This window comes from Haemaphysalis longicornis, unplaced genomic scaffold, assembly GCF_048455015.1.
Source record: "Haemaphysalis longicornis isolate Haplotype H1 unplaced genomic scaffold, Haemaphysalis longicornis Haplotype H1 scaffold_12, whole genome shotgun sequence".
Classification (NCBI taxonomy): domain Eukaryota; kingdom Metazoa; phylum Arthropoda; class Arachnida; order Ixodida; family Ixodidae; genus Haemaphysalis; species Haemaphysalis longicornis.
The window spans coordinates 4,222,685-4,247,044 of NW_027526225.1; the positions used below are offsets into that span (position 1 = coordinate 4,222,685).

General features: G+C 45.6%; 1 protein-coding gene across 1 annotated transcript in view; it reads right to left on the minus strand.

Annotated features, from left to right (window-relative positions):
• LOC144162285 (phosphoglucomutase-1-like) overlaps positions 1–24,360 on the minus strand; it is a 46,318-nt gene that overhangs the window by 18,685 nt on the left and 3,273 nt on the right. The window contains exons 2-4 of the mRNA XM_077692763.1: positions 15,186–15,348; positions 11,580–11,767; positions 2,282–2,560 (exon numbers count right to left, since the gene is read on the minus strand). Coding sequence (XP_077548889.1) covers positions 2,282–2,560; positions 11,580–11,767; positions 15,186–15,348 — 630 coding nt within the window. The remainder of the gene's footprint in view (positions 1–2,281; positions 2,561–11,579; positions 11,768–15,185; positions 15,349–24,360) is intronic.

A 24,360-nucleotide genomic window follows, 5' to 3' on the forward strand; every position in this document is an offset into this window, starting at 1 on the left:
CATAGTGTTTTTGAGTATTGGCACTCACACTGTTTGCTCTTGAAAGGCGCTTTTTTTATGCAAAAAAAACTCTAGCTAACTTGCCCAATATTTTTCTCAGGTTGCTATATTGTTGAGCTGTGGGTGAAAAATGAGCACTGTCAGTGGGATAAAAGTGGCTTAGTCGCTACTGCTGCTGTAGAGGCCTCATAGCACGATGCGCATTGGCGTGAAGCTGCACCGAAGGAAGTGCCTTGCATATAATCTGCACCTTTACTTTACCCCTGAAATTTTCACATTTCTGGTGCGTGCGCGTTATACGTGCGGAAATACGGTACCTACCGCTCTGGTTTTTCGTAGGGTTCTGTGTACCTGCTTTTGAAGGCAAGTTGCGCTTTTTATGATCACAAAGATGGACACAGGAAAAAAAAACTTTGACTTTCACGAGAAGATGGCGCTTTTTTGCATATCACGCATTCAATGAAACATAAAGGTCTAAGGCTTCAGCCTTAAAAAATGAATGGAAGGCGTACGCAGAAACCAAGTTTTTTCGCAGGTACCTGGTATTTTGCCTACCTTCCTAGAGCCCAGTGAAGTGAACACAGACAAGTAAGGTGCGTGAATACTAGATACTTTTGAATGTATAAGAAAAAGAAAGAATATTTGATTCAAGCTGTAATCAAGCAACAGTACGTATCTGAAAAATCCTAATGTTCTCAAAATTCGAATATACATTGTGGTGCTTAGCATGCGTAGGATATCATCGAAAACTGCGGTGCTTCAAAGCTGTATACAAGGCTCATACAGTAACTGGCAATAGCCTCGCCACACCAAGGAGAGTGCAGGTCATTGCATTTATATGGCCATTATACGCCTGTAGACGCCTTCTAAATAACAATCAGCCATGCCCTGCTTTGTAAACCCCCTATTCTCACCAAAGGATGGGCTTCAGGCTGTCATGCTTTAATAACAACCCTTTATTTTTGCAGTTAGGGCTCTCGAGAAGAATGATAACCTTGTCACGATCTGTACCGCTATCTGTGCAAAGGTTTCTTCTTGATATGTACGAGGTTGCAGAGGCAATGACACAGTGGTGTCAATGCTTTGACAGAGGTGACGTCTTTAGGGAATACAGTCGACTCCTGTTAATACGAAATCCACGTGGAAAGCGAGAAACATCGAATGAACCGAACTTCTAATTAAACGAGAGGAACAAGGACAGCACTGTTATTAGTCTGCAACGTGTCTCCCTTCTTCATTTTGTTCAGAATCTCAACTTTCCTCTCAATTCGAGCGTACGAAATAAATTGCCCTGATAGCCGAGATTAAACACTAAAATCGAAGCCTGAAGCATCACCACACAAACTGCTCACACGGTGCAGTGCGCAACGAAGGTGGAGGACCTCAAAAGAGAGGGATGTGTACGCTGGCGAGAGTCTCAACTGGCCTACTGCTTTATTAACTGTGGGCTGCCGGCCAACATAGTACAGAGCATGGAGCTGTTTTGGTGCTTGAAAATTGTGAATTTTATCAAGCAGTGACAATCACCTTGATGCTTAAACGACCGAGCGAAGCAACTTAATTAAAAATATCTGCAGAACGGTTAGCCGTCCCATGTAAGGAAGGCGTCACCGTGACGCGGCCATGAAGTCTTCCCGGCTGTTGGCGCCTCTACTCTGGCCGCGGCCTCACTACTCCCTTTGGTCGACTGCGCCTGCCCCTGTTTTGGGGTGGCAGCCTTCTTCCGATTTCGCTCGGTCGTTGCCTTTCGAGGGCCGCCGAGATCTGCTGGACGGCCTGGGCTTGGACTTCTTGATCGTAGCAACGCATTGATTATTGACCGACTTTTCACATTGAACTGCATGTAAAATTGCCGGGACCAGGACATAGCTTCCGATTAACTGAAAATTCCAATTAGGTGACTTCTAATTATCGAGGTTCGACTGTGTATGCCCCTTGCAGGGCCAGTCTTCAATATTAAGCATGCCTCAGCTTTTATTTTTCATCTGAATTTTACAGGGATTGCCCCGTCACAATGTGAAATGCGAAGTGCCTTTACCAGAGCCCATCTTGAATGTCTTGGGCACTCTTGGCATAGTTTTGAATGCCCTGAGCAGACCACAATGAAATTGTAATCTCTAATAGCGACCAGTGTGCATGTGTCTGAAACTTGAAGGCACATTTCGCTTTCGTGTTTTACCGGTTCCTATGGGAAAGGGAACAACCACACTTTTGGCGCAGAGCCATAGCCACCAATCGGCCCGCTCTTTCCGTCCACCCGCCATAGCGCAGCAGTGCTCACCCCGTCACCGTCGAAGGCGGCCCCCATGTCGTAGGGCCCGTCCTTCATGGTGTCCACCAGCTCCTTGGCGTAGGTGAGGTTGGGGTCGGGATGGTGGCCGCCAAAGTCCGGCAGGGGCACCCGGTTGCGGATGTTGTCCAGTGGAGCGCCCAGCTCCTCGGCGAAGATGCGCTGGCTGTAGGGGCCCGTCACGCCGTGCATGCAGTTCACCAGCAGCCGGAAGGGCGGCCGGGACTCGCTGCCTCGCAGCAGGGTGCGTAACATGTCAAAGTCAAACACCTGCGCTCGCACAAAGTGAGAGGAGCTATCAGCAAGGAAGCGCTACTACGTCATGTGACACAAAATCATCCATCGCGTCGTAACGACCTCGGGCAAACTTTCGAAAAAAAAAGATCAAATTGTAGGGCTTGAAGTGTTGACGCTACACTGGGCTATGGGGCCCGCCGTAGTAGAGGAGGTCTCCGGATTAATTTACAACACCTGGGGATCTTTTAAAGGGACACTGAAGTGAATTTGTCAAGCTTCCGTTTTTGCTTGCACTGCGTAGAATGGCTCAAATTAGCAAACTTTTCATCGTTTATCCAGTTGATAAGCCGGTAATTATTTTATAAAGCGGGAAAGAAGAAAAACTACCATGCGCGGTCTGTGGCGGCCGCACCAACTAAAGGCTGTGACGACGGGAGGAGACGCACTGTGATTGGATGATGCCCAAGGTTAGCAACCAAAAAAGTTTCGGTTTCAGTTCTGTAAAACAACGTGCTTGTTATCCGATGGCATCGTTGGATGGGCATTCTCAATATCCCAGTAATCGTCGTACTGCGCTTCTGCCATGTTGTCCGCTCTAAAATGCATACGATAAGCCTCCCAGGACGGCTTGGAATCGTAGCAATCACTAGCCGAGGCCTACACATCCCCCTCCGCATCCCCCTTGTTTGAGCCTCCTCGTCCCCGCAGACGCTCAAATGTCATGCGCTTTCCCCCCATATTTGGAGCTTGCCTCACTCGTGCCTGTATTGTAAAAAGCGTGTTAGCACCAGGCCAAGGGTCTGCTGATTCTGGCCTGTGCCCACTGCCCACAAGCAGTCGGTGCTTGTGGCAACAGCACGCCAACGAGAACTTGCTAGCGTGCCAGTGTTAGCCTGCGCGCGTTCTTTGAACTAGTTCGTGGAGCAATGAACGCTGCGGCCCAAAAAAAGGTGAACTCAGTATAGAAAACATTGGCGGCAAACAAAAAGTTAACTTATATAAAAAAAAAAGGTATATACAGTTAAACCTGGATATAACGAAGTTGACAAAATTTCGCATCTTTTCGTTACATCCAGGTTTTCGCTACATGCAGGTTTCGAATTAAAGCTCGCGGGAATGAAGCAGAAACGAAGCCAAAAGGCTAGGCATCAGTGATGCTGAACTCACTCGTGTTCAAGGATATATTTCACACTGAAAAACTGCGTGATTCGCGCTTGCTGCTACTATACGCGGCCCCCGAAATCACAAACGTAACTAAGTATCACTTTTGCTTTTTGATGCTTTTCGGTGCCTTAACGCGTTTCAAGAACCAAACTAAGGCTGAAAGGGCGCCTTTTCGCGAACTTCATGCCCTTTTCTTCCGTCGAAGTTGAGGGATGCTAGCTGGGAGACTGTACCGGGTGGTGACGTTCTTCTTTCTCGCGGGAGACGGCATTTAAAATTGCGATCTTGCCTTCAAAAGACAAATCTTTTCGTATTCAGACAGCAGAAATCATCCACGAACCCATACCACAGATATCAGGGGACACACACGACTACACGCCGACAGGCCTAGCACGTAACCGACGCCGCACTCACACGTGAAAACGCACGAGAGATTGCGGTGCGGGCGAAATTCTCTAAATTGGTGCATTTCGCCAGCCGATTTTTCAGAAAGAGGGCGAGAAACCTTGACTCATTAGCGTAGCGCATTCGTTACATCCAGGTCAACCGTGGCAACTCCTTCGTTACATAGAGGTCGCAAACACATGGGCTTCAATGAAGGTGGAAACGGGGAATTGAAAAACTTCGTTAAATCCAGGAATTCGTTACATACAGTTTCGTTACATCCAGGTTTAACTGTAATGTATAACCCGTTTACACTTTTATTTAGTTTTAGCATTTCAAGCAGCTTAGGTGACTATTTGTTGTATTGCGCTCGTGCAGTAAGCGTCCCCCCAAGTTTCCACAATATCTCACGTCTAGCAATTGCATTTCTTAGACAGAAAAGCGTTCGCAGATGCATAGTCGTGCCGCTGACCACTGTTCTTGTTCGCCCAGCGCAAGAAAGTGCTTCCCGCACCCTAGTTTTACACTGCACGGTAAAAGTATCAGTTGATTTTCTTTCCTCAGTACTTATGTTGACTTCGTTGACTCTTCTCCTGCCTTCAAGAGGCCTTATATTTTCCTACTGGCGTACCAGTCAGCGAAGCGTCGCATGTGCGCTTGTGCAGCGCTTGTGTGAAGCGACCTTGACTTGGAGCTAGATACAGTGTACAAACTAATGAAGCAAAGAAAGGCACATTGTTCCATTCACAAACGTGTCGTGGCTTCGTTTCAACTGAACGAACGAATTGCGACGACCCGGTGGCGGCCGGCGGACGAAACGCTGGGCCGACTGACTCTGTCTGAAGGCCGGGGAGCCGTGCAGTAGCGCAGCCAATTGCCAGCTCATCTCTTCCCAACGTCGCACGAAAACGCCACAGAAAATGGGCGAGTGTGCAGAGAGGAGGACAGCATTTTCGAATTGATTTTTCTACTAAATAAATTCGCGTAAACACGCTCAGAGTGGTTGAAACAGGGCCTTGGGACTCCGGACTACATTTTGCGCTCGTAATTCCGCAATGTTACAAATCGCTTCAGTGTCCCTTTAAAGGGGCCATGCTGACAAAATAAAAGTTTGTTTTATTTGAAAGAACTCGGGTTTTATAGTGCCCCCAGCGCTTGTCCGGCAGCAAATGATGCTTTATTCATTTAAAAATTAATCAATTTAAGTTAAAATTTTGGTTCTCCCACCAAATTGTGTGTTTCGTGCCGTCTGTGATGACATAACAAGGACAGGTCTGTCTTCAAACGAATGCACTGTTAGGCTCTGCAGCAGACTGCAAAGCCTTGTTTATCATCAGTCTTCCTACATGGCGCCACTATAGTGTGCCGGACTACTGTCCGCCTTTGCTTTGTTTCTGACCGTATTTGCACCTGGCTTATTTTTGTTGTGGTTGGAAGTAATTGTTTCACAAGCATTGGGTCTGCTCAACAAACAAGGTCACGTAAGACAACATCGCTTACGCCAGTCAGCATTTGTTGTGCGAGAAAACCCCTAAGCAGCGGACTGCTGTGCAACTATAATAAGCACAGTGCGCGTAGTACCAACAGCAGTACACACTGATACTTCATTATTTACCCCACCATTCTTACTGCTATAAAATGAATAAGCATCACATTTAAGCGAAGATAGCTCATTCTGCAAGCTTATAAGCCCTGCCTAACTAGCATTTGCTTTTGCTGGCCTCAGCCAATGCACGGCTGTGCATATGACGTCATATGTTCCAGTGCGGGAAAAGAGCTAGTGAGTCGCATCCCCTTTCTTCCTAATTATGTAACTCATACGAGTGAAGTGTGCGTTAAAAGTGGTGTCAGTACGATTCTAATGAGGCAATATTTCGAATGAACCAAACTTGTGTTCTGTCTGCCTGGCTCCTTTAATGTGCGCATAAATCTCGACGCACAGGCATTTTCGATTTTCAATTCATTCTGAGAAGCAGCCACCACGGCCGGGATCGAGCCCACATCTTTGGTGTCAGGAGCAAAAGTGACCTTGAGCCGGCACAGGTGCGGCGGGTGTCATGTCACACCACGTGACCGGCTGGTGGAGATCTGGTGTCGAAGCCGCGCTCGCTCCTTCGCTTTACACCTGGTGTCGCGTCACTAGACAAGGGTTTAATGGCTGCTTTGCCAGTGCTTAGTCGTCCGGTCTCGCCATGGATGGTGTGCTGGCCGGCCTGTCTGTGCGTGCGCTTCAGAATCACCTTCACTAGGGCTGCAAGTGTTATACCAGACCCATTTTTTTACAGAAGGATTGGGACAATAGCCAGGCCTAAGGGAAATATGATGGTGTAACATCACAGGTGTAAGGTCCCCGTCACAGCATCGCTGCCTTCTGGTCCTCGCACCCATTCAACTGACCAAGCAAGGCTCAAACTGAAAAGTTTCGGGTGGTGGCAGAGAAATTCAAATATCGAACCGAATGCCAAATACAGAAATTTCTTTACTTAAAATTTCACTAAACACACACACACACACACACACACACACACACACACACACACACACACACACACACACACACACACACACACACACACACACACACAAAAGAAATTCAAGTTAAATACATTTCTATATTTGTACGTTTGACCAAGAGGTTGTCAAAAAAAAATGCAGTGTTTCTTTTAATTCCTTCCCTACAAATGTCACGGCACATCTCAACACCAACAACAATAAAAAAAGAATATAAGATGAAAGGAAATTATTTTCTTTTGCGGGACCAAGGCAGCTTTTGTATTCACCCCCCCCATTTTTTTCTACGGCTCCCAAGTAGCTGACTGATGTGATCTGTGTTCAGCATAAAGGTCACGACCGAGTTCAGGGGCCGTTCGAGTAATTTACGTAAGTGTGAAAGATAATGGAAAGCATGTCGAAGCAATCTGCAGTTACAGCTTAGAGTGCGTCAAGCATTTGAAATGGTGGGAGAAGTCAGGAGCGCCGTTGTGCGAAGCGAGTTGAAAAAAATGATAGATTTGAAGCAATGCTCGAAGATGTTGCCTTATGAAAAGATGGGCAAAAGCTGAAGCCCATTCATGAATGCAATTTATGGTGAGTCAGCCCCTTTACCCTGCAAATATATTGAAGCAGGCGGTTCAAGCAAAGTAGAAGGTTTACTGAAGATGGCCCTCAAAGCGAACTGCCTGTATACAAGCAACTTGCGCAGAAATTTTGGCAAAAATGTGGACATAATTCCGCCAGAGCAAAGCATTGAGCTTACCCAGATAGCTGAGGGTTTGGCATCTTGACCAGTTCAACTCGAAAAGTAACGTATGAAATGAAAGCATTTTTCTTAAGAGAAAGATGGTTAAGACGTGATGCTTTCTCTCATGGAACCTGAGTCAAAGTCGAAGTGCAAAATCCAAACTGCTTCGAACGTGTTGGAATTGAAAAATCGGATAGACGTTGGCTTCATAGCATAAGGGACCCAGGTTCGATTCAGGTTTGAAGCTTTTTTATCTTGAAGCGCCTGATGTGCCTTTGAGAATACTCATTGTGTAAGTTGGCTTTCCTGCAGTGCGTTTTGCACGTAATGATTTGGATTTTACACTTTGACTGTGGTCTTTGAAGACGTTGGCTTTCGACCAGAGGAAGTGTTTCAACCATCCCTCACTTCACCCACGGTCATCATCGTCAGAGAAAGTTGGCTTTCCTGCAGTGCGTTTTGGGGCAATATCGCCATCAGCGAGGCACAGAGACAGTGAGGCTTTGCTTTAAAAAATTATGGATGCCCGAAATTAGCGCTAGAACAGTTGCCCGAACGGTGACGCCTCATCAGAAGGCCAACAGTGCAGTCAGGACAACTTGGAGCTGCTTTGTAAGGGCAAAGCGGAATTCTTGTCATCATTTACCTGCCGTAGCGAAGAGTTGCATCAACTACAAAGGTCCCGAGTCTAAAGTGGATTCGATGCAATGAAATCGCAAGTCATCCCTTCCAAAAACACCCCGGACTGAAAAGTCTGTGGGCAAGGTCGTTGCCATCGACGTCCGCGATGTTGAATGACTTCTACTCCCCAAGTTCATCCATAACTGGAAAGGGCTATGCCAACACCATCATCGCTCCAGCCCGCCGCGGTGGCTCAGTGGCTAAGGCGTTGCGCTGCTGAGCACGAAGTCGCGGGTTCGATACTCGGCTGCGGCGGCCGTTTTTCTGATGGAGGCGAAAAGCAAAAACGCCCGTGTGTACGAGATTTCGGTGCACATTAAAAATCCCCAGGTGGTCAAAATTAACCCGGAGCCCTCCACTACAGCGCGCCTCATTGTCTGCGTAGCGTCCCAACGTTGCGTTAAACCCCACAACCAATCAATCATCACTCCGTGCAAGTTAGTTAAAGAAAAGAGGTGGGAAAAGGCACAGCAAGGATTCAGTTCACAGGCCACCATCCAGGAATGTAGGATGCGGCAGCCTGATAATCCATAGTACGGTTCTCACTTGGCTCCCTCGAAATATTTTGTATTTAGAGTCCCGAAGAAGTCTCCCTGTGGCATCCTGGTTTGAAGGGGAATAAACTGAAGTTCCCTGACCCACTCCGCTCTCTTCTTGTCCCTAAATGTTACACCTATCATCTTCCGTCCCATTGTGCGCTGAGTCGTCCCCAATTTAAGTTGAACCCTCTTAGTGAGGCCTCCAAGTCAGGGTCAGTGGGCCAGGGAACAAACGCGTGTTAAGGACATACTAGTAGAAATTAAGAAGAAGAAATGGACGCGGGCAGGGCGTGTAACGCGAAGGCAAGATAACCGTTGGTCATTAAGGGCAGCAGAGTGGATTCGTAGAGAAGGCAAGCGTGGCGGGGGGCGGCAGAAGGTTAGATGGGCAGATGAGGTCAAGAAGTTTGCGGGGATAAATTGGTCGCACTTAGCGCAGGACCGGGGCAATTGGAGATTAATGGGAGAGGCCTTGCCCTGCAGTGGGTGTAGATCGGCTGGTGGTGGTGGTGGTGGTGGTGGTGGTGGTGGTGGTGGTGGTGATGATGATGATGATGAAACTGAAACTTCCTCAAATGGGCTAAAATAACGGGGAGAAAAGTGGACGAGGTGCACTGGGCTATTGGTAAGGTACAAAATAAAGTTGCTTCTAAGACTGTCCACTTTCTTACCTAGGTAGATAGGTAAATTGTGGAACACCCCTCGTATGTCCACGCTACATTTTAGCTAGCTAACACTGGTAATGTGGGGTAGGCACTGGCTACTTTCTGTGCCATGGTGCTTTTTCTAAATATAGTGGCGATTTTTTTTTAAGTGGAGCTTTCTTTGCCTCACTAATGGTGATTTTACACGAAATCACACTGCAGGAAAGCCAACTTTACGCAATGGGAAGGCAAATGATGATGATGATGGGTTTCCACAACGGCACATTAAGCGCATCAAAAGAAAAAAAAAGAAAAGAAACGCTTCCATGGTCGGACTCAAACCTGGGTCCCAGACGTTATGAAGCTGGCATCCACCAGATTGCACTATTCGGACACCGTCGAAGCAGTTTGGATTTCGGACTTTGAAGTTTCACTCATATTGCATGGGAGAAGGAAGGCTTTGCGTTTTAGCCATCCTTCTCTTACGGAAGGGCTTTGATCTTTTTGTAGGTAAATGCCTGCTGCGCGATCATGTTCGCCAATGTGGTGGGGAAGTTGCTCGAGTTGGCCAAAAAACAAACAATTAAAAAAAAGTCGAGACATCTTGAAACAAATTCCAGCAGAGCAAAAAGAAACGGCACGAAAGACTAGTCATGCGGAGACACAGCTGAGCACTGCCTTCTGACTGACTTATTTTTCGAACCCCCCCCCAAAGATTTTGTACTCTAAACATAACAGAAAAATCCTTAAAAGATAAAAAAATTCAAAACGTCAACAGTACCAATTCTGCAGAGCTACAAGTTAAAAAAAGCCGACTAGAAATATTACCTCTGTTTGAAACAGTGACAGCAATGGCGTGTGCTGGCAGACTTCCCACCTGCTTAGTTTATTTAGTAGGCTTCTACCAACTTTGTTTCAATGACATCAGTATTTTGCACTTTTTTTGGAGTGAGGATTGAGAGAAGTACTGAGCTTCGAATTATTCGTGAATTATGTTATTCGGATGAATCAAGTTATTTGTGCAGTCATTATTTGATTTAAATTCTAATGTTCCTGCCTACACCGAAAGCCGTATAGAGCTATGAACAAAAAACGAAAAAAAAAAAAAATCAACCAGTTATAGCTGGTGCATTGTCCAGTCCAAGTCTGTTTCACGGACCTTGCATACGTAGTCTTATTTCAAGTAGCACAAGTAACTAGAAATTCAGAGATGCCAACTATGGGAAACCTTAAGGGAGGACACTGGTCTTAAAACAACTTCTTTTAATTTTAAAGTAAACTGTCCTGCTGCATTTTTCCCACTGGTTTCAAATATGCCAGTATTTTTAGAGTTGGTCAATTAGTTCTCAATGTAATTAGAGATAATTACCCATTTTTGGTCAAACAATAGACAAAACAGCGTTCGTCATAAAACTGTAATCCATATTTTCCAACACTACGAACCCTGGTGAGTGCAATGATTGAAGCAGTTTTTTGATGCGTCACATGTAACTAATTTTAAAGCTCATTAAACCTTGGTGTTTGAAATGGGCACTCAAAATGGTTAATTGCCACTGGTGCCACCAAGTTTTAATGAGCTGTAAAATTAGTTCCAAGCAATTCCGACTGGAGGCGATGATCGTTCTTTGTTCCTGTCTAACACCATTTGATGTCGAAACTGTCACGTCAACCATCAGATAGGAAGTGACAAGGGCAGGGGGGACGAATTCTGACGTCGTGCCGGGGGCCGCGTAATGCCGTATTTCCGTGCATATAACCCGCACCGAAAATGTGAAAATTTCAGTGGCAAAGTAGGGGTGCGGATAATACGCGGGGTATTTTCTTTAGCACAGCTTCATGGCAATGCGCGTTGTGCCGTGAAGATGATTTTGTGTACAACAGTGAGGACTGCGGCTCAAGTGATAGCTCCAGCGAGAGCTGTGACAATGAATGAACTGTGACTTTCGCCTTGCAGTCAGTGTATTCTACTTGCTAAATATATGATTTTTCTGTCTACATAGCATGTGATGCTTTGCTTGAACAGTAGCTTTGTTGCAGCCTTTCGTGTACCAAATGGGCGGGCAATACGCGAGGATTTTTTTTTTCTTTTCCGGTGGGCCGAAAGTGAGGGTGCGGATTATATGCAGGGGCAGGTTATACGCGTGAAAATACGGTAGTGTCCCACGGGCTGCAGGTTGGCGACTCCTGCAGTAAATCGTTTCTTATAGTTTACGTGAAGCGGCGCTGGCTGGCAGGCAGTGCTCGGGCCAGCAGCAAGCAGAAAGGCTAACAAGAGGGGAAGGACAGGAAAAGCAAGAGGAAAGGCCTTGTTCCACCATTATCAGCTGGCGCGACAGGCAGTGTTTTACAGGTAGCGTTGGCTTACGTCGAAACGGCTGGGGAGATAGGCTGTCACCGACCTGCTTCATGAGCTCGACATAGTCGGCGACCGAGTCTATGATCTCGACGGTGAACGTGTGGCCGTCGACGTTGAACGTCTGCGAGCACAGCTGGGTGAGGTTGGCTTCCAGGTCGGGGCAGATGCGGTACTCGTTGATGCATGTGGTCACGGTGTGGATGGCGGCGGTCACCGACTCCGGGGCGGGGCCTGCATGCGCGCCACACACAGAGAGCTACCTCTCTTCTCCCTCGCTGCTAGAAAGGCCATAAAGGCAAAGAACTAAATTAAGTTAAATTCTCATTCTACACTCACAAAAACACTGTAGGAATGTTTCCTTGACATGTCTCAACTTACCCTTCTCTTGTATCCCATTTTGTATTTGCGCGTATATATGCGTGTATATCTATGAAAACATATAGAACGGTAGGTATGTGTATGCATATGTGTGCATGTATACGTGTATGTATATATACTGTATTACCCATACTTTTTTGAGAACCTGTTATTTATGCTGTTGCTCATTTTATATGCTGTAGTAACTCGCATTTTTTTCCAGGCTGGTAAATGCTTGTTTGTATAAATCACTGTGTACACCAGATAATGTGTACTAGGATTGTATACCATATTTTCCGGTGTATAAGTCGTGCTTTTTTTCTGAAATTTTCGTTGGTGCATGCTATCCACCGGTGCGACTTACTTATGGAAAAAATTCGGTACGTGGCGGCCGCACATGGTCCGCGCTCGAAAAGGCGCCTGTTTGCTGCGTGATGTCAGTGCACATTAAGAGACACAGCTCTATGGTCTGAATGAAGGAATTTGTTTGCGAGTCGGAGGAAGACGGCTTCGATGGCTTTGCCTAAACACCGTCTGTGTAAGTACATGCCATCAGTGTGTATCAATAAACCATTTTTGAGAAGTCAGTTCTGTCTAGACTTTGGACGGTAGATGCACGTGTCTAGCACTGCTTACTGAGGGATGCGTTCCGAGGAGGTGGCCACCCCAACCATGTACTTTCGCTGCACTTTTCTAACGAACTGATCCTCCATGAGTTTATGATTAGCAAGTGCATTTTGTACACCGGTGCGTCCTATACAGCGGTGTGCCCTATACACCAGTGCGACTTATATACGTGTTTTTCCCAGAAAGACTGCGGTTTTGAGGGGGTTGTGACTTATACAGAAGTGCGACTTATAGACCTGAAATTATGCTATTTGAAAATCGTACCAAACCAAATAAAATCGGGGGTTTTGGCTTCGTCAGGCGGCAAATGTGCAGCTTTTTCCCTTTTCTTCCCTTTCCCGTTGAAAAGAAAACAACAATAATGATTTGATTTGATTTCGAAAATACAACTTGGTTCAATTTGAGAGAGAGCTGGCCTTTCATAACTTCCTCAGCTCCCGCCAGCCACGAAAGACGTTTTCTTAGCAAAAAGAAAAAAAAAAATGCAAAAAATGCTGAAAAACTTTTAAATTCCATGATACAGTGACGTAACATGAGCAGGAGCGACGTAATGTGGGCCAGTGTTAAAATCATAGTTATCAGAGCGTTAACTGCACGTTAGCATTCAAGTGATGCAGTCAAGCAGAACTACAGGCCACCCTACTTCAATCGCCCCGTTCGTGTAACTTGGCAGTGGCTTCTGTTGGCGGCCGCAAATCGCGCAAACAAGATGCGGTGACGTCATAGGGAAGTAGCCGGAAAGTGGCTATTAGTGTGTCTATCATCAGGACAGAACAGCCTTTTCAATCAACCAGACTTGTATTTTGACTCCATGGCCCCTTTAACACCTCGCATCTGGATGATGGACGCGACACATTCGTCAGGAGATGAAACTGTCAGGCGGTGACATCTACACCACGTGCTAGTTGGTCATTCACCTTCTGTCGAACACACACAGACACCCTCAGTGTACAGTCAGTGACTGACGGCCAGAAAGGCCTCGGGATCATCGCATCCTTCCACTATTCTAGAACCTTTTGGGTGCAGGAACCGTGACGTGACAGTGTAACAACATCAGCAGCTCATGTGGGTTCATTTATAGAGCACACAAGCAGTGCTGTTTCATCAGACATGTAGGACTCTGGTTGACTGGTGAGCGCTAGTTGAAGCATGTTTATGTGAACAAACCCACTAGTACTGCGAGAGGACCTGATTAGACATTTGGGAACTTGGGAAGTATATGTAGTAACGGAATTTCAATCCGAACCTGACAAGGACTAACGATGGAATTCACAAACAATGCTGCCTGTTTTGCTTAATAAATGTATGTGGTCATGTTTGGAAGTTAGTGGTCGTGTGAGCAGCCCCAGTGCATGTTCCACGGCCCAGTTTTTCAGGGAACAGTTTTAAACAACGAGATCATTGGTGTAGAGCCCGCGACTGTGGCTGTAGTGATGTGAAGTGCACAAGAATGGTTCAGTGTGTTAAATAATAATATGCCATGAAAATAGGGAAAACAAGGCAGAAGGTGCCACTAAAACAGTGCCTGGGCTGCTTCACTCTCACAACCTAGGGCTGAATGCCAAGTGACACTTGATATCATCGCCAAATAAATACGAGCAACCTAGTGAAAGAGCTTATTAGACATTATTAGAGCCGCATTGTGTCCCCTGTCTTGTTCTTGTGCATGTTCGTCCGCACTGTGGTTGGATCACCCATCCCAAACTCCTACGTCACTAAAAAGATCAAATCTCCTCCATCTAACGATGACGACGGTTGAAACGCGAAGCTTCCTTGCCTGTGAAAATCAAATGGCGAAGTGCCAAAGCCAAAGCCGCTGCAATCAAGGTCCAAGCGTGAATGATCCAAGTGCAAACTGCCTGCAAGTCAAAGCCCAAACTCAGACGACAGCAAATGAATCCCTCACGAGAAAGCTAAGACCACCGTTGCCACCCATCGTCGTTGTTAGACCGAATCCAGAGCCAAAGTACACTTCAACTCAGCCGAAGTGCAAGGACATTGGTTTCATGACGTGAGGGGGACTCCATAGAGTTTCAGACTAATATATATAGTACTAGAGGGCAATCTGTCGCAGCAGTAGCGGGCCACTGTGGGCATCGCCATTGCTGCTAGTGACATTCCTTGCCTACTTGGCTTAGCTAGCCATATGGCTTCTTTTTTGCCTCGAAGCCAAAAAGAATAAAAAAAGGGTAACATTTTTTCTCGGTCATTGTGCGTGAGGCTTCTACATAACCAGACACAAATTAATCTTTTTTGGGGGTTCAATTTTATAATAACCAAACAAATTTGACGAACCTTCTGCAGTAATATCATTGCTTTTTTGCAGCCAGAGCCAACTTTTCAGTCTGTTCATGAGCCATGTCAAGGACAAGTGGAACAGGCCTGCCCGGTACATGACGGAACGCTCGCCAAAGCGCGGCTCCCCTAGACAGTGGCGCCACATTTCCCTCTAGTATATACTAGTACGAAACTCTATGGGGGACCAGGTTCGATTCCGACCACGGCAAGTGTGCTTTCCTACTTTCATCATCATCATCAACATAATGTGCCTTCCCATTGTGTAAGGTTGGCTTTCTTGCAGTGCGTTTTAGGTAACGCCGCCACCAGTGAGACGACGAAAGCTTCGCTTTAAAGCACGCAGTAGCAAAAGTAGGCAAGGTGGTACCTCCATTGGCAGTGTTGAATTTGATGCCGAAGTCGGCGTCGATGCCACCGGGGTTGTGGCTGGCGGTGAGCACGATCCCGCCCAGTGCTTTGCGCTTTCGGATGATGCACGACACGGCTGGCGTGGACAGCACACCGTTCTGTCCCACCACCAAGTGACCCACCTGGAATCATCAAGCAATGCAACCAGCCGGGTTAACGATGCAATGGCCGCAGCAGTCACGGCATCCCCACTGCGAGACACTGCCCCGGAGACAGAGAGAGACTTCGGCCTTCCGGACCGCTATGAGTTACGGCTTTGCTGTGGAGCTGAGCAGAACAGTCCCCCATTGTTCCCTCCCATTGCCGTTCTGTGACACTGCCCCAGTTGTAATTTTTTTTAACAGCAACAGCACACTGCATAGAAGGAACCAGTGCGCACTTTCGACACCAAGCGTAATACACTGGAGCGTACGGGATTAATTTCCCAGCAAACCACGAAAGTCCATAGGATATCCACAAATGGTCACAATATCCAATGTCATTTCAGGACATTCATGTGATGTCCATACAATGTTTCACCCAAGATCATCTGCTTGCGGACATCCATGCGATATCACTGCAGGTGTGTTATTATAACATCATTACGCGATATTGCTAGGATGTGCACAAATTTACATTTTTCCTTAAACTGACAATTCGCATTCATAACGCAGTGCACATATGGGGCCCAAGCCACACAAAGTGTGTCTTAGTTCAAATCACCCCTCATCCCCGTCTTTCCTTAAGCTTCAAGATATTTTCTGGCCTGTTTCTAACTTATATATTAAATGAAGAGCGGGTAGTTATTTGATTTGGAATCTGAGCGAAATCTTGTTGCCGTTCTGTTTGATTCGGGAATTGAATACTATATTTTAGGCTGCTTGATTTATGTGGATGAAGAACAAGTGGGGCTGTTGATTTTTTCTCATTTTTCATTTCTCCTTTTCTACGAGCACTGGTACGGAGCCAGTATGGAGCCCGCTGAGTAGGCAGGACTCTTGTCACCCAAATATTTGGTGCTTTGGATGCGAGCAGGTGCATTGCATGATGCAACCCACGCGTCTGAGTGTTGTTTGTTTAGTTCTTGCGCGATGGAGTGGCGGGCCTCGTCCAGTCTTGTAACGTTGGGGGAGGTGAGGGTTACGGCAGCATAATTTTGCAGCATTTTACTGCATCGTGAATAGCCTCGTGGGGTAAGCAGTCGAAGGCTTTGCGAATGTCCAAAAGGACGACAAAGGCCACGGTTTTTGGTAGCCTTCGCGTTTTCTAGTGCAGAGACAAGGTCAGCAATTGAATCCATGGCACTGCGCTGGCGGCAAAAACCCGTCTGCTGCTCAGGGTTCAAGTTGCAGATTCGCGCATACTGGTAATTCGAGGCGTGCGAGCGCCATGGATTAATTTTGGAGGCAGCGCTCGTGAGTGAAATACGACGATAAGAGGAGAAAAGTTTGGGAGATTTGTTCTTTTTTAGGATGGGAGAGACAAGTTGGAGGCCAAATTGGGCAGGGAGGGTGCCGAAAGACCAGTGGAAGTTGCAAAGTCAAAATGGCGCGAGCGCTGCCTCTCCGCTACGTGTCTGATAGCCTGGTATGTGATGCCGTCAGCCCCGGGCGCACTTTTCATTTTTTGCATTTTGAATGGCCCACACGAGCTGGGCCGCCATGAAAGGAGCTTCAAAAGCCGTGCTTGGGGGGAAGGAGGGAGCCGGCGCGCGCGGGGCGTCAGATTCTTCGTTTTGGGCTGCGGCAGGGTTTGCGCGAGAAAGCACGGCCGCGTTTTTTCCACTTGCTATGGAGTGGGAGAGGAGTATGCCGGGGTCTCGGAGAGGGCGCGAAGCAAGTGCCATGCATTCGCCCCTCCCCCCCCCCCCCTCCGCCCCCCTCCCCCCCAGCGCAACTTCTCCGTACTTGCTTGGCGTATCCTCTGACAAAAGCGGCGGCGGCGGCGGAGGAGGAGGACCGGAGGAAACCATCCTCGCCCTCTCCGACGGGGAGAGCTGGGCAGTGGGTTCCCGTGGTTCCCGCGCTTTTCGGTCGCTCACTCGCTCTCGTACTGAACTGCTCGAAGGACTTCGCGTCTCAAGAAACGGGAAATCGACGGTTGGTGTTCGGTTCCTGTCTTCGGCTGCACCACATGGTTCTCAGATCACCGATCGGCTTCACTTCAAGGACCCGGCCGTATACTTCAATCTCTGTTCAAGGTATTTCTTCTTTGCGATTGTGATGCTACTCGCGACTCCAAATTACTGCTTGGTATTTTCTTCCAGTTTTCCTTCTGAGACTGCCAGTGAATACATCACAAAAACTTCATTCCAGCCCCTTGATCAACGTCTCAAGTAGCAGGTGAGAAACTATCATAATGTCACCAATAAGCTGAAGCTAACCAAGATATATACGACATTTTCTTGCAGGACAACTAGCGTTTTCTCCAGGTTCTGCCATTCCAAGAAGGTAATTATAGCATTTCGTTCCTTTTCCCTTTCTTCAAATGTATATTCTGCCGCCGCTGCTGCGAATTTTGCTGCCGTTCTTTCTGCTGAAGAAACACTTAAGCTTTCTGGATCAAACACAAGATTTCAACTGGTGGCCCAACTTCTCAGAAGCAAATTTACAGAACACGTGAACATGAATCCAAGCACGTGCCTTCTTTTGCGTAATATGTTAGCATGCAATATAGTAGACTAAATTTGCCTTTGCTTTTCGGGGCTGTTTCTTAGGTATTCTGGCAGCTCCTATTTTCTCTGGTGTTCTGTTTAACTTCATGGTGACTTTTATTTAAAATCTTTTGTGGGTTTATTACACTTAAAATTTATTCTTTGCTTAAGTTTTCACGGCTTCAAGTTGAATCACATTGTTTATTTGGCACTGTTTTTATTCAAAAGCCGAAATCTTCGCTGTGTTTTTTCTCTTGTCTCATTTTAGCTGCACAGTTAAGAAACGATTCATATATGCACGCCTGTTGATGGTGAATTTGTATGTAAAGTATTTGACCCGCCCGGTTGATTGCAATTTTCTTTTAACCTGTCACTCTTTCAATAGGCAGAATGGTGTAAGCAGCTGTTTCAATAATAGCTATTTAACAAGCGTTTAACTGGTGCTGTTTTTATTTTTTTAATGTTTTCTAGGTCTTGAACTTTCAGCAAGGTTCCTCTGGTGGATATTGAAATGATTTTGAAATAAATACCATTTTTCTTTGCAATAAAAATTGGGGATGGTTTCATGTCACTAATAATATTATATAAATAGTTATATAATAATAGTATAAGGTCCTGAGAATGCCTCAACATGGCATCAAATGGACATTATATGATGTCGTCCGGATATCTGTGAAATGTCCACAGAAAGTTTACATGAATTTTAAGGACATCCTGTGGATATCCAGACGAAAGTATTTGTGGATGTCTATTCCGAGGCAATAGGGACATCGCCTGAATATCCTGTGGACATCACATGGGCGTTCACGAATATCCTCTGCACATTGGATATCAGGGAAGTTACATGGAATGGACATCCACAAGGTGTTCAATACCACTTAGCAGGTCACCAATGGGCATAATAACTAGCTGATAATATAGGCCAGCTTGTGATTTATGTCCCCACGGCTACATTAAAAGCCCCCCCCCCCACCACCACATAGAACACAGAGGGTTAAATGATCATCATCATCATCACCACCACCAGACTATCTACCCCCACTGCAGGGCACAGGCCTCTCCCATTGATCTCCAATTATCCCGGTCCTGCGCTAACTGCGATCAATTTATCCCTGCAAACTTCTTGATTTCATCTGCCCATCTAACTTTCTGCTGCCCCCTGCCACGCTTGCCTTCTCTAGGGATCCACTCAGTTACCCCTAATGACCAATGGTTATCTTGCCTTCGCATAACATGCCCTGCCCACGTCTATTTCTTCTTAATTTCTACCAATATGCCCTAAACACGCGTTTGTTCCCTGACCCACTCCGCTCTCTCCTTGTCCCTTAATATAAACCTATAATCTTCCGCTCCATTGCCCACTGAGTCATTCTCAATTTATGTTGAACCCTCTTAGTGAGCCCCCACATTTCTGCCCCGTAGGTGAGTACCGGTAAAGGCAGCTGTCATACACTTTCTTTTTCAGCGCCAATGGTATACGCTGCCATTCATTATCTGAGAATGCCTGCCGAATGCACTCCACCCCACTCTTATCTTTCTAATTATCTCTGCCTCATGGGTGGGATCCGGGACCACAACTTGGCCTAGGTAGATATATTCGCTTACCACTTCCACTGCCTCGCCACCTATCTCAAACCGCTGTGCTGTCCTGAGGTTACTGATCATTACTTTGGTTTTCTGCATACATATTAATTTTCAGGCCCTCGGTTCTACTCTGTCCACTGCTAAATGATAGGTTAAATGATAGGTGCATGCAAAGTTTCTGGGTACAGTCGAGCCCCGCTACAATGAGCACTGCTTCAGCAAAATTTTCGCTTTGGTTACCAAAGTATTATTTGGAATCCCCCACCAACTAGCCACTGAAATCAATGCAACAATTTTCTCGCCACGACGATGTATCTTACGGGCTCGTTTGCACTTGAACGAAATTCTCCCTCAGTTGAACTGGGCTCGAAAATCTATTTTACGGTTAATACACACACACGGCTGGCATCACGCTAGCCATCTGTAATCCTGCGTACATCCACACTACTTCGTTTTGCCGCAAAAAATTCACCCACTGCTCCACTCGTAAACGAACTGATGGGTAGGAGTCATTGCTTGGTGGCCGCCTTCTGGCAAGGCACAAATCTGCTACGCGAAGCTGGAGTCGCAGCCAAATTTGTACCAACTTTAGATCCCGCAATGCAGCTTCACTGCAATTCGCGCTGTGCCGTGAAGCACGCATTGTGAGCCGTCGTCGCTGCTATTTCTCTCCTGGTATTTTAGCCCGCTTGTCGTCAAAACCGAAAATGAAGTGTGAAGTTTTACTGTTCAGCCTTTGAGTCTGCACCATCCTATCTTTATCATGACCGCACTTGCCTTTCCAAGGTGAGATGCCGTTGTGTGGCATCGAAGAGGATAAGAAAACAGGCGCTGGTTCTTGCAAAAGCAAGCGCTTAATGAGAGCTTAAGGGGAGCAGGTAAAAAAAAAAGTTTAATAACCACAGTATGTTATCGGAACAAAGAGGACGTAATTGCGGAACACTCCTTTTGGTATGAAAATTGAAAGGTTGCAGTGCACGGTCAACCGTGTGCATAATGTGCAGTTTTTCTCTTCTTTGCGTTGAGGATGTTTTGGAACAGACCTCACCACAACAAAATTTCCACTTTAAAAAATTTTTCACGTCCCATCAGCTTCGATGTTGTAGCGAGGTTCGGCTGTACTTATGTTTAGAGGCCGCTAGAAAATATATAATCTACAGGCACCTTTCTTTGTTTCCAAAGATTCCAAAAGTAGGAGGTGAAACTCTACCTTGGTTTCAAAAGAGGAAATAAAGCCAAGGTCAGACATGTCAAATGACGAGCTACTTAATGCTTGATGGCGGCAAAAGGTTTGAGTCCCTTATGCTAACCCTTTGTGGTCCATCACGACAATGCAACGCAACCGTAACAGCCCGCTGTTGGGCACTGCCCGACAAGGGTGTTTGGTGTTAAATTTCTCGGTTTTTCTCACTGCGATGCGCGCGCATTCTTTGCAAACCTGATTCGCCGTCTCTTGAGGGATAAGTGAACTTTGTAGAACTTCACTTCTTTTTGCACTAGGGTGCAGCACAATGTTTAGCACGGGCCTTCCGGATCCGACAGCGTTCTCAGTTGCGCACTGTTCGCAAGAGCAGCATGGCTGCTTTTTCACCAAGTGCATTTTACGCTGTGCATTTAGTGAAAGCGATGATGACTTTATAGTGAGGAAGAGAATTACGCGCCATTATCAGGTAGTGATGGCAGTGATTCGACAGAAATGAGTGACGAAGACCATGACGGCGGTAGAGAAAAAAAAAAAAAAGAGAAAAAATATTTACTGTGGGAGTTTTGTTGCACAGTTTGCGTTTTTATTCGTGGCACCAGAAACTGGAAAAGTAGTTTCAGACCAGCACAGCCGGAAACTGGATAAAGGTTTCTGACTGCAAAGGGTAATACAATGTGCATTCCGTTTACCCAAACCAAGCAAGAGCCAGAATGCATTTCGCATTTGAGCCTACGAAACTTTTACATTAGCGAACGTTTCATATATGAATTACACTCCTGTCCTCCGATTGAGTGATGCACACCAGAACGGTAATGCAGTTAGGGTGTACATCCCAAATTTAAACAGGATTTAGTTTCTGTAAAGTGTTCTAGATTCCGCTATTAAGCATGTTTCTTAAAGCTGACACTAAACAAAAGTTTAATTCACAAATGTTTGTAATGCAGTGAAGCATGCACGCAATGTCTTCACACCGCCAAAAAAAAAATAAGAAAAGAAAGAAGGGCATTCTTAATATTGCTTTACAGCTTTTTTTTCTTTTTTAAGTTATCATTCTTGAAAAATGCACGTCATATATGTCACGCCTACACACGCTTTGGTGACTACATTTTTTTTTGGCCTCGCCGATTCCTCCGAAAATATTAGGAGAACATTTTTTTTTTCTCATTTCCATTTCATTCGGTACTGAATGCACACATGTGAGCACTGTAAGTAGAACACAGGTGCAGGTAGGGTGGGTCGACAGCTGTGTGTTAACAGAGACGTCTAGTAACAGCTGCCAGATAAAGTACTTTGTTTCCCACTAAAGTGCCACATTGCCTGACACCCCCTCTCCCCTTCTAAAGACACATATAACAATTGGGTTGAAGTCGACCGGGCTTACTCAAGTCCTTTTGAAAATTTCTTACGTAACAGTGGATTTTTCCAAAGAAATTCTCGTCACAAAGCGAAACTGCTCCAAGTGCACAAAGCTCAAGCAATTCAAATAAGGATCATAAAATGACTTATTTGGGCATCAAAACACTTCTCCGCTTTAACGGCAGGCTATGAAAACATGCCCCGAGTGAAGTTTCGAATGTGCATTTTTGAAGATAATTTGAAGGCGGGGGTAGGGGGGCAGCATTGCCCGTATGTTTTTGTTTATGAAACCAAAACTGGACTTTTGAAGGATTTCAATAAAAAACCAGCTGTCGCTCTGGATAGCAAGTTCTAGAGTGTCACCCAGTTCTTACCTTCGAATTCGGAAAAAAAAAAGTAAACAAAACCCGAAAACGAGGTAACCTAGACAGAAGGCGGGGTCATTCTTGCACTATCACTCTTTCATCTGGCTTCAAAATAAAAAGCAGCAGAACATTCCCTTTAGTTACCTTCAGAAGCTACCACCTACCACGCACTTCCCCAACAATCAAAGATTGAAAGAGCCTTGCTCATATCACCCAGGCCAACATGTTGCTTACCAAAACAAAACAAAACAAAAAAAGAAAGCAAACTGAATATTTTTGAGCACAAATGAAGTACAGTTGAACCCTGATTTCACGAAGTCAACATGAAATTCAGAACTTTCATACTGTACAAAAGAAAGCACACACACACAAGAATGATATCTCAGTGATAAATTCATTTTTTTTTACCTCACGTACAACTGATAAACAATCCATTACAAACTCCTTTGACACTCGCTAGTGATAGGAGTGGCAGCCCCCTCACAAACTGGCACATTTCAGTTGTTGCGCCGTCGGTGCTATATGGTTAAATGTTTGTACCTTTTTTAGCGTGTTCTCTGTCTCAACGAAACGAGACAGTTTCACAGCAGAGGCTATTTTTCTATTTCCATTGATGAACTTTCGTAAATTCTGGTTAGATGGTGTTTTGTTCAAAAGATTCAGTTCAAAAAGATCGTACGGGCAACAGAGAATCAGAATTCGTTTCACACGTTGGGAAAGGCAAAAAATCTGGTTTCAACTGTACTTTCTGCTTGTGGGGATGAAATTATGTCGAGGCTTAGATATTCAAAAGAGTTTTGCTATTCTGGCTTTCTTATTTGCTTAAAAAATTTTAATTCTGTGGCGTATCCAGGTTCACAGAACCATAATATAACTGACTGCTGAACTGAATTTGCTGTTCTTTGAGAATCGAATACAGGCCATGGCTTCTGTCACAGCTCCTTCTTTTTGAATAACAAAGTCTCCAACAGAAATAAAGACTGCTTGTGTTATCTATCGATGAGCACTAGAGTCTTGGTCATGTCGACCTCGATACAGTTGTGAACAGAGAAGAGAAGAAAAAAAAAAGTTGAGAATGGGGGTGGGGTGCCGTGGACTGCCCAATTTATCAAATGCGTGGAAAGGCTCCCTCACCAAGCAGCTATTTTCCCTCTCACTTACAGCAGGAGCTTTGTTCTGGTTTCGTTCTTTTCCGGAGAGGTCAAAAGGACACCGTTAGAAACGGGTTCCCCCCTTACTTGGTCTCCTTCCAAAAGACGAAATCAGCCACCCACAACACAAGTCCGTTCCTTTAAAAGCTCATGACCTCCTCCTGGGCACAGGTATTCGCAAGGAGAGTTATAGAATAGCTGAGACCCAACATCCTGGAGAATTCATACTTGAAGATGAAAACTTTGTTAAATTTTGATGAATTTCAGTCTCCCTTACCCCTTAAACGTGGGTATTAAAACAACTTCTGTTAATTTTCAAGCAAACCCCGGTGAAACTTGTCAGTCATGCTGCTTTTCCCTCACTGATTTAAAATATGCCATTATTTCTTGAGTCAGGCAATCAGTTCCCAAGATAATTAGAGATAATTAGTCATTTTTGGAGGAACAATAGACTAAACAGTGTTGACCATAAAACTGTAACCTTTGTATTTTCCAATACTGTGAGCCCTGGTGAATGCACTATAGGAAGCAGTTTTTTTTTCATTGATTGGAACTAATTTTACAGCTCCTTAAACCTTAGTGGCACCAGCGGCAAGGAACTACTTTGAATGCCCATTTCAAACCTCAAAGTTTATTGAGCTGTAAAATTCGACACAGCAAAATGAGCTAGTCATTTAAACTTGCACTTTTCTTACGCATTTGTGCACTGCAACCTGTATATAAGCAAATTTCACCGCAAAGATACGGAACGGTTCAAGCCAACAGCCAATTCAAAAGCAACAACTAACCAGCCAAGGGGTCCATGCCTACCGTATTTTCGCGTGTATAACCCGCACCAAAAA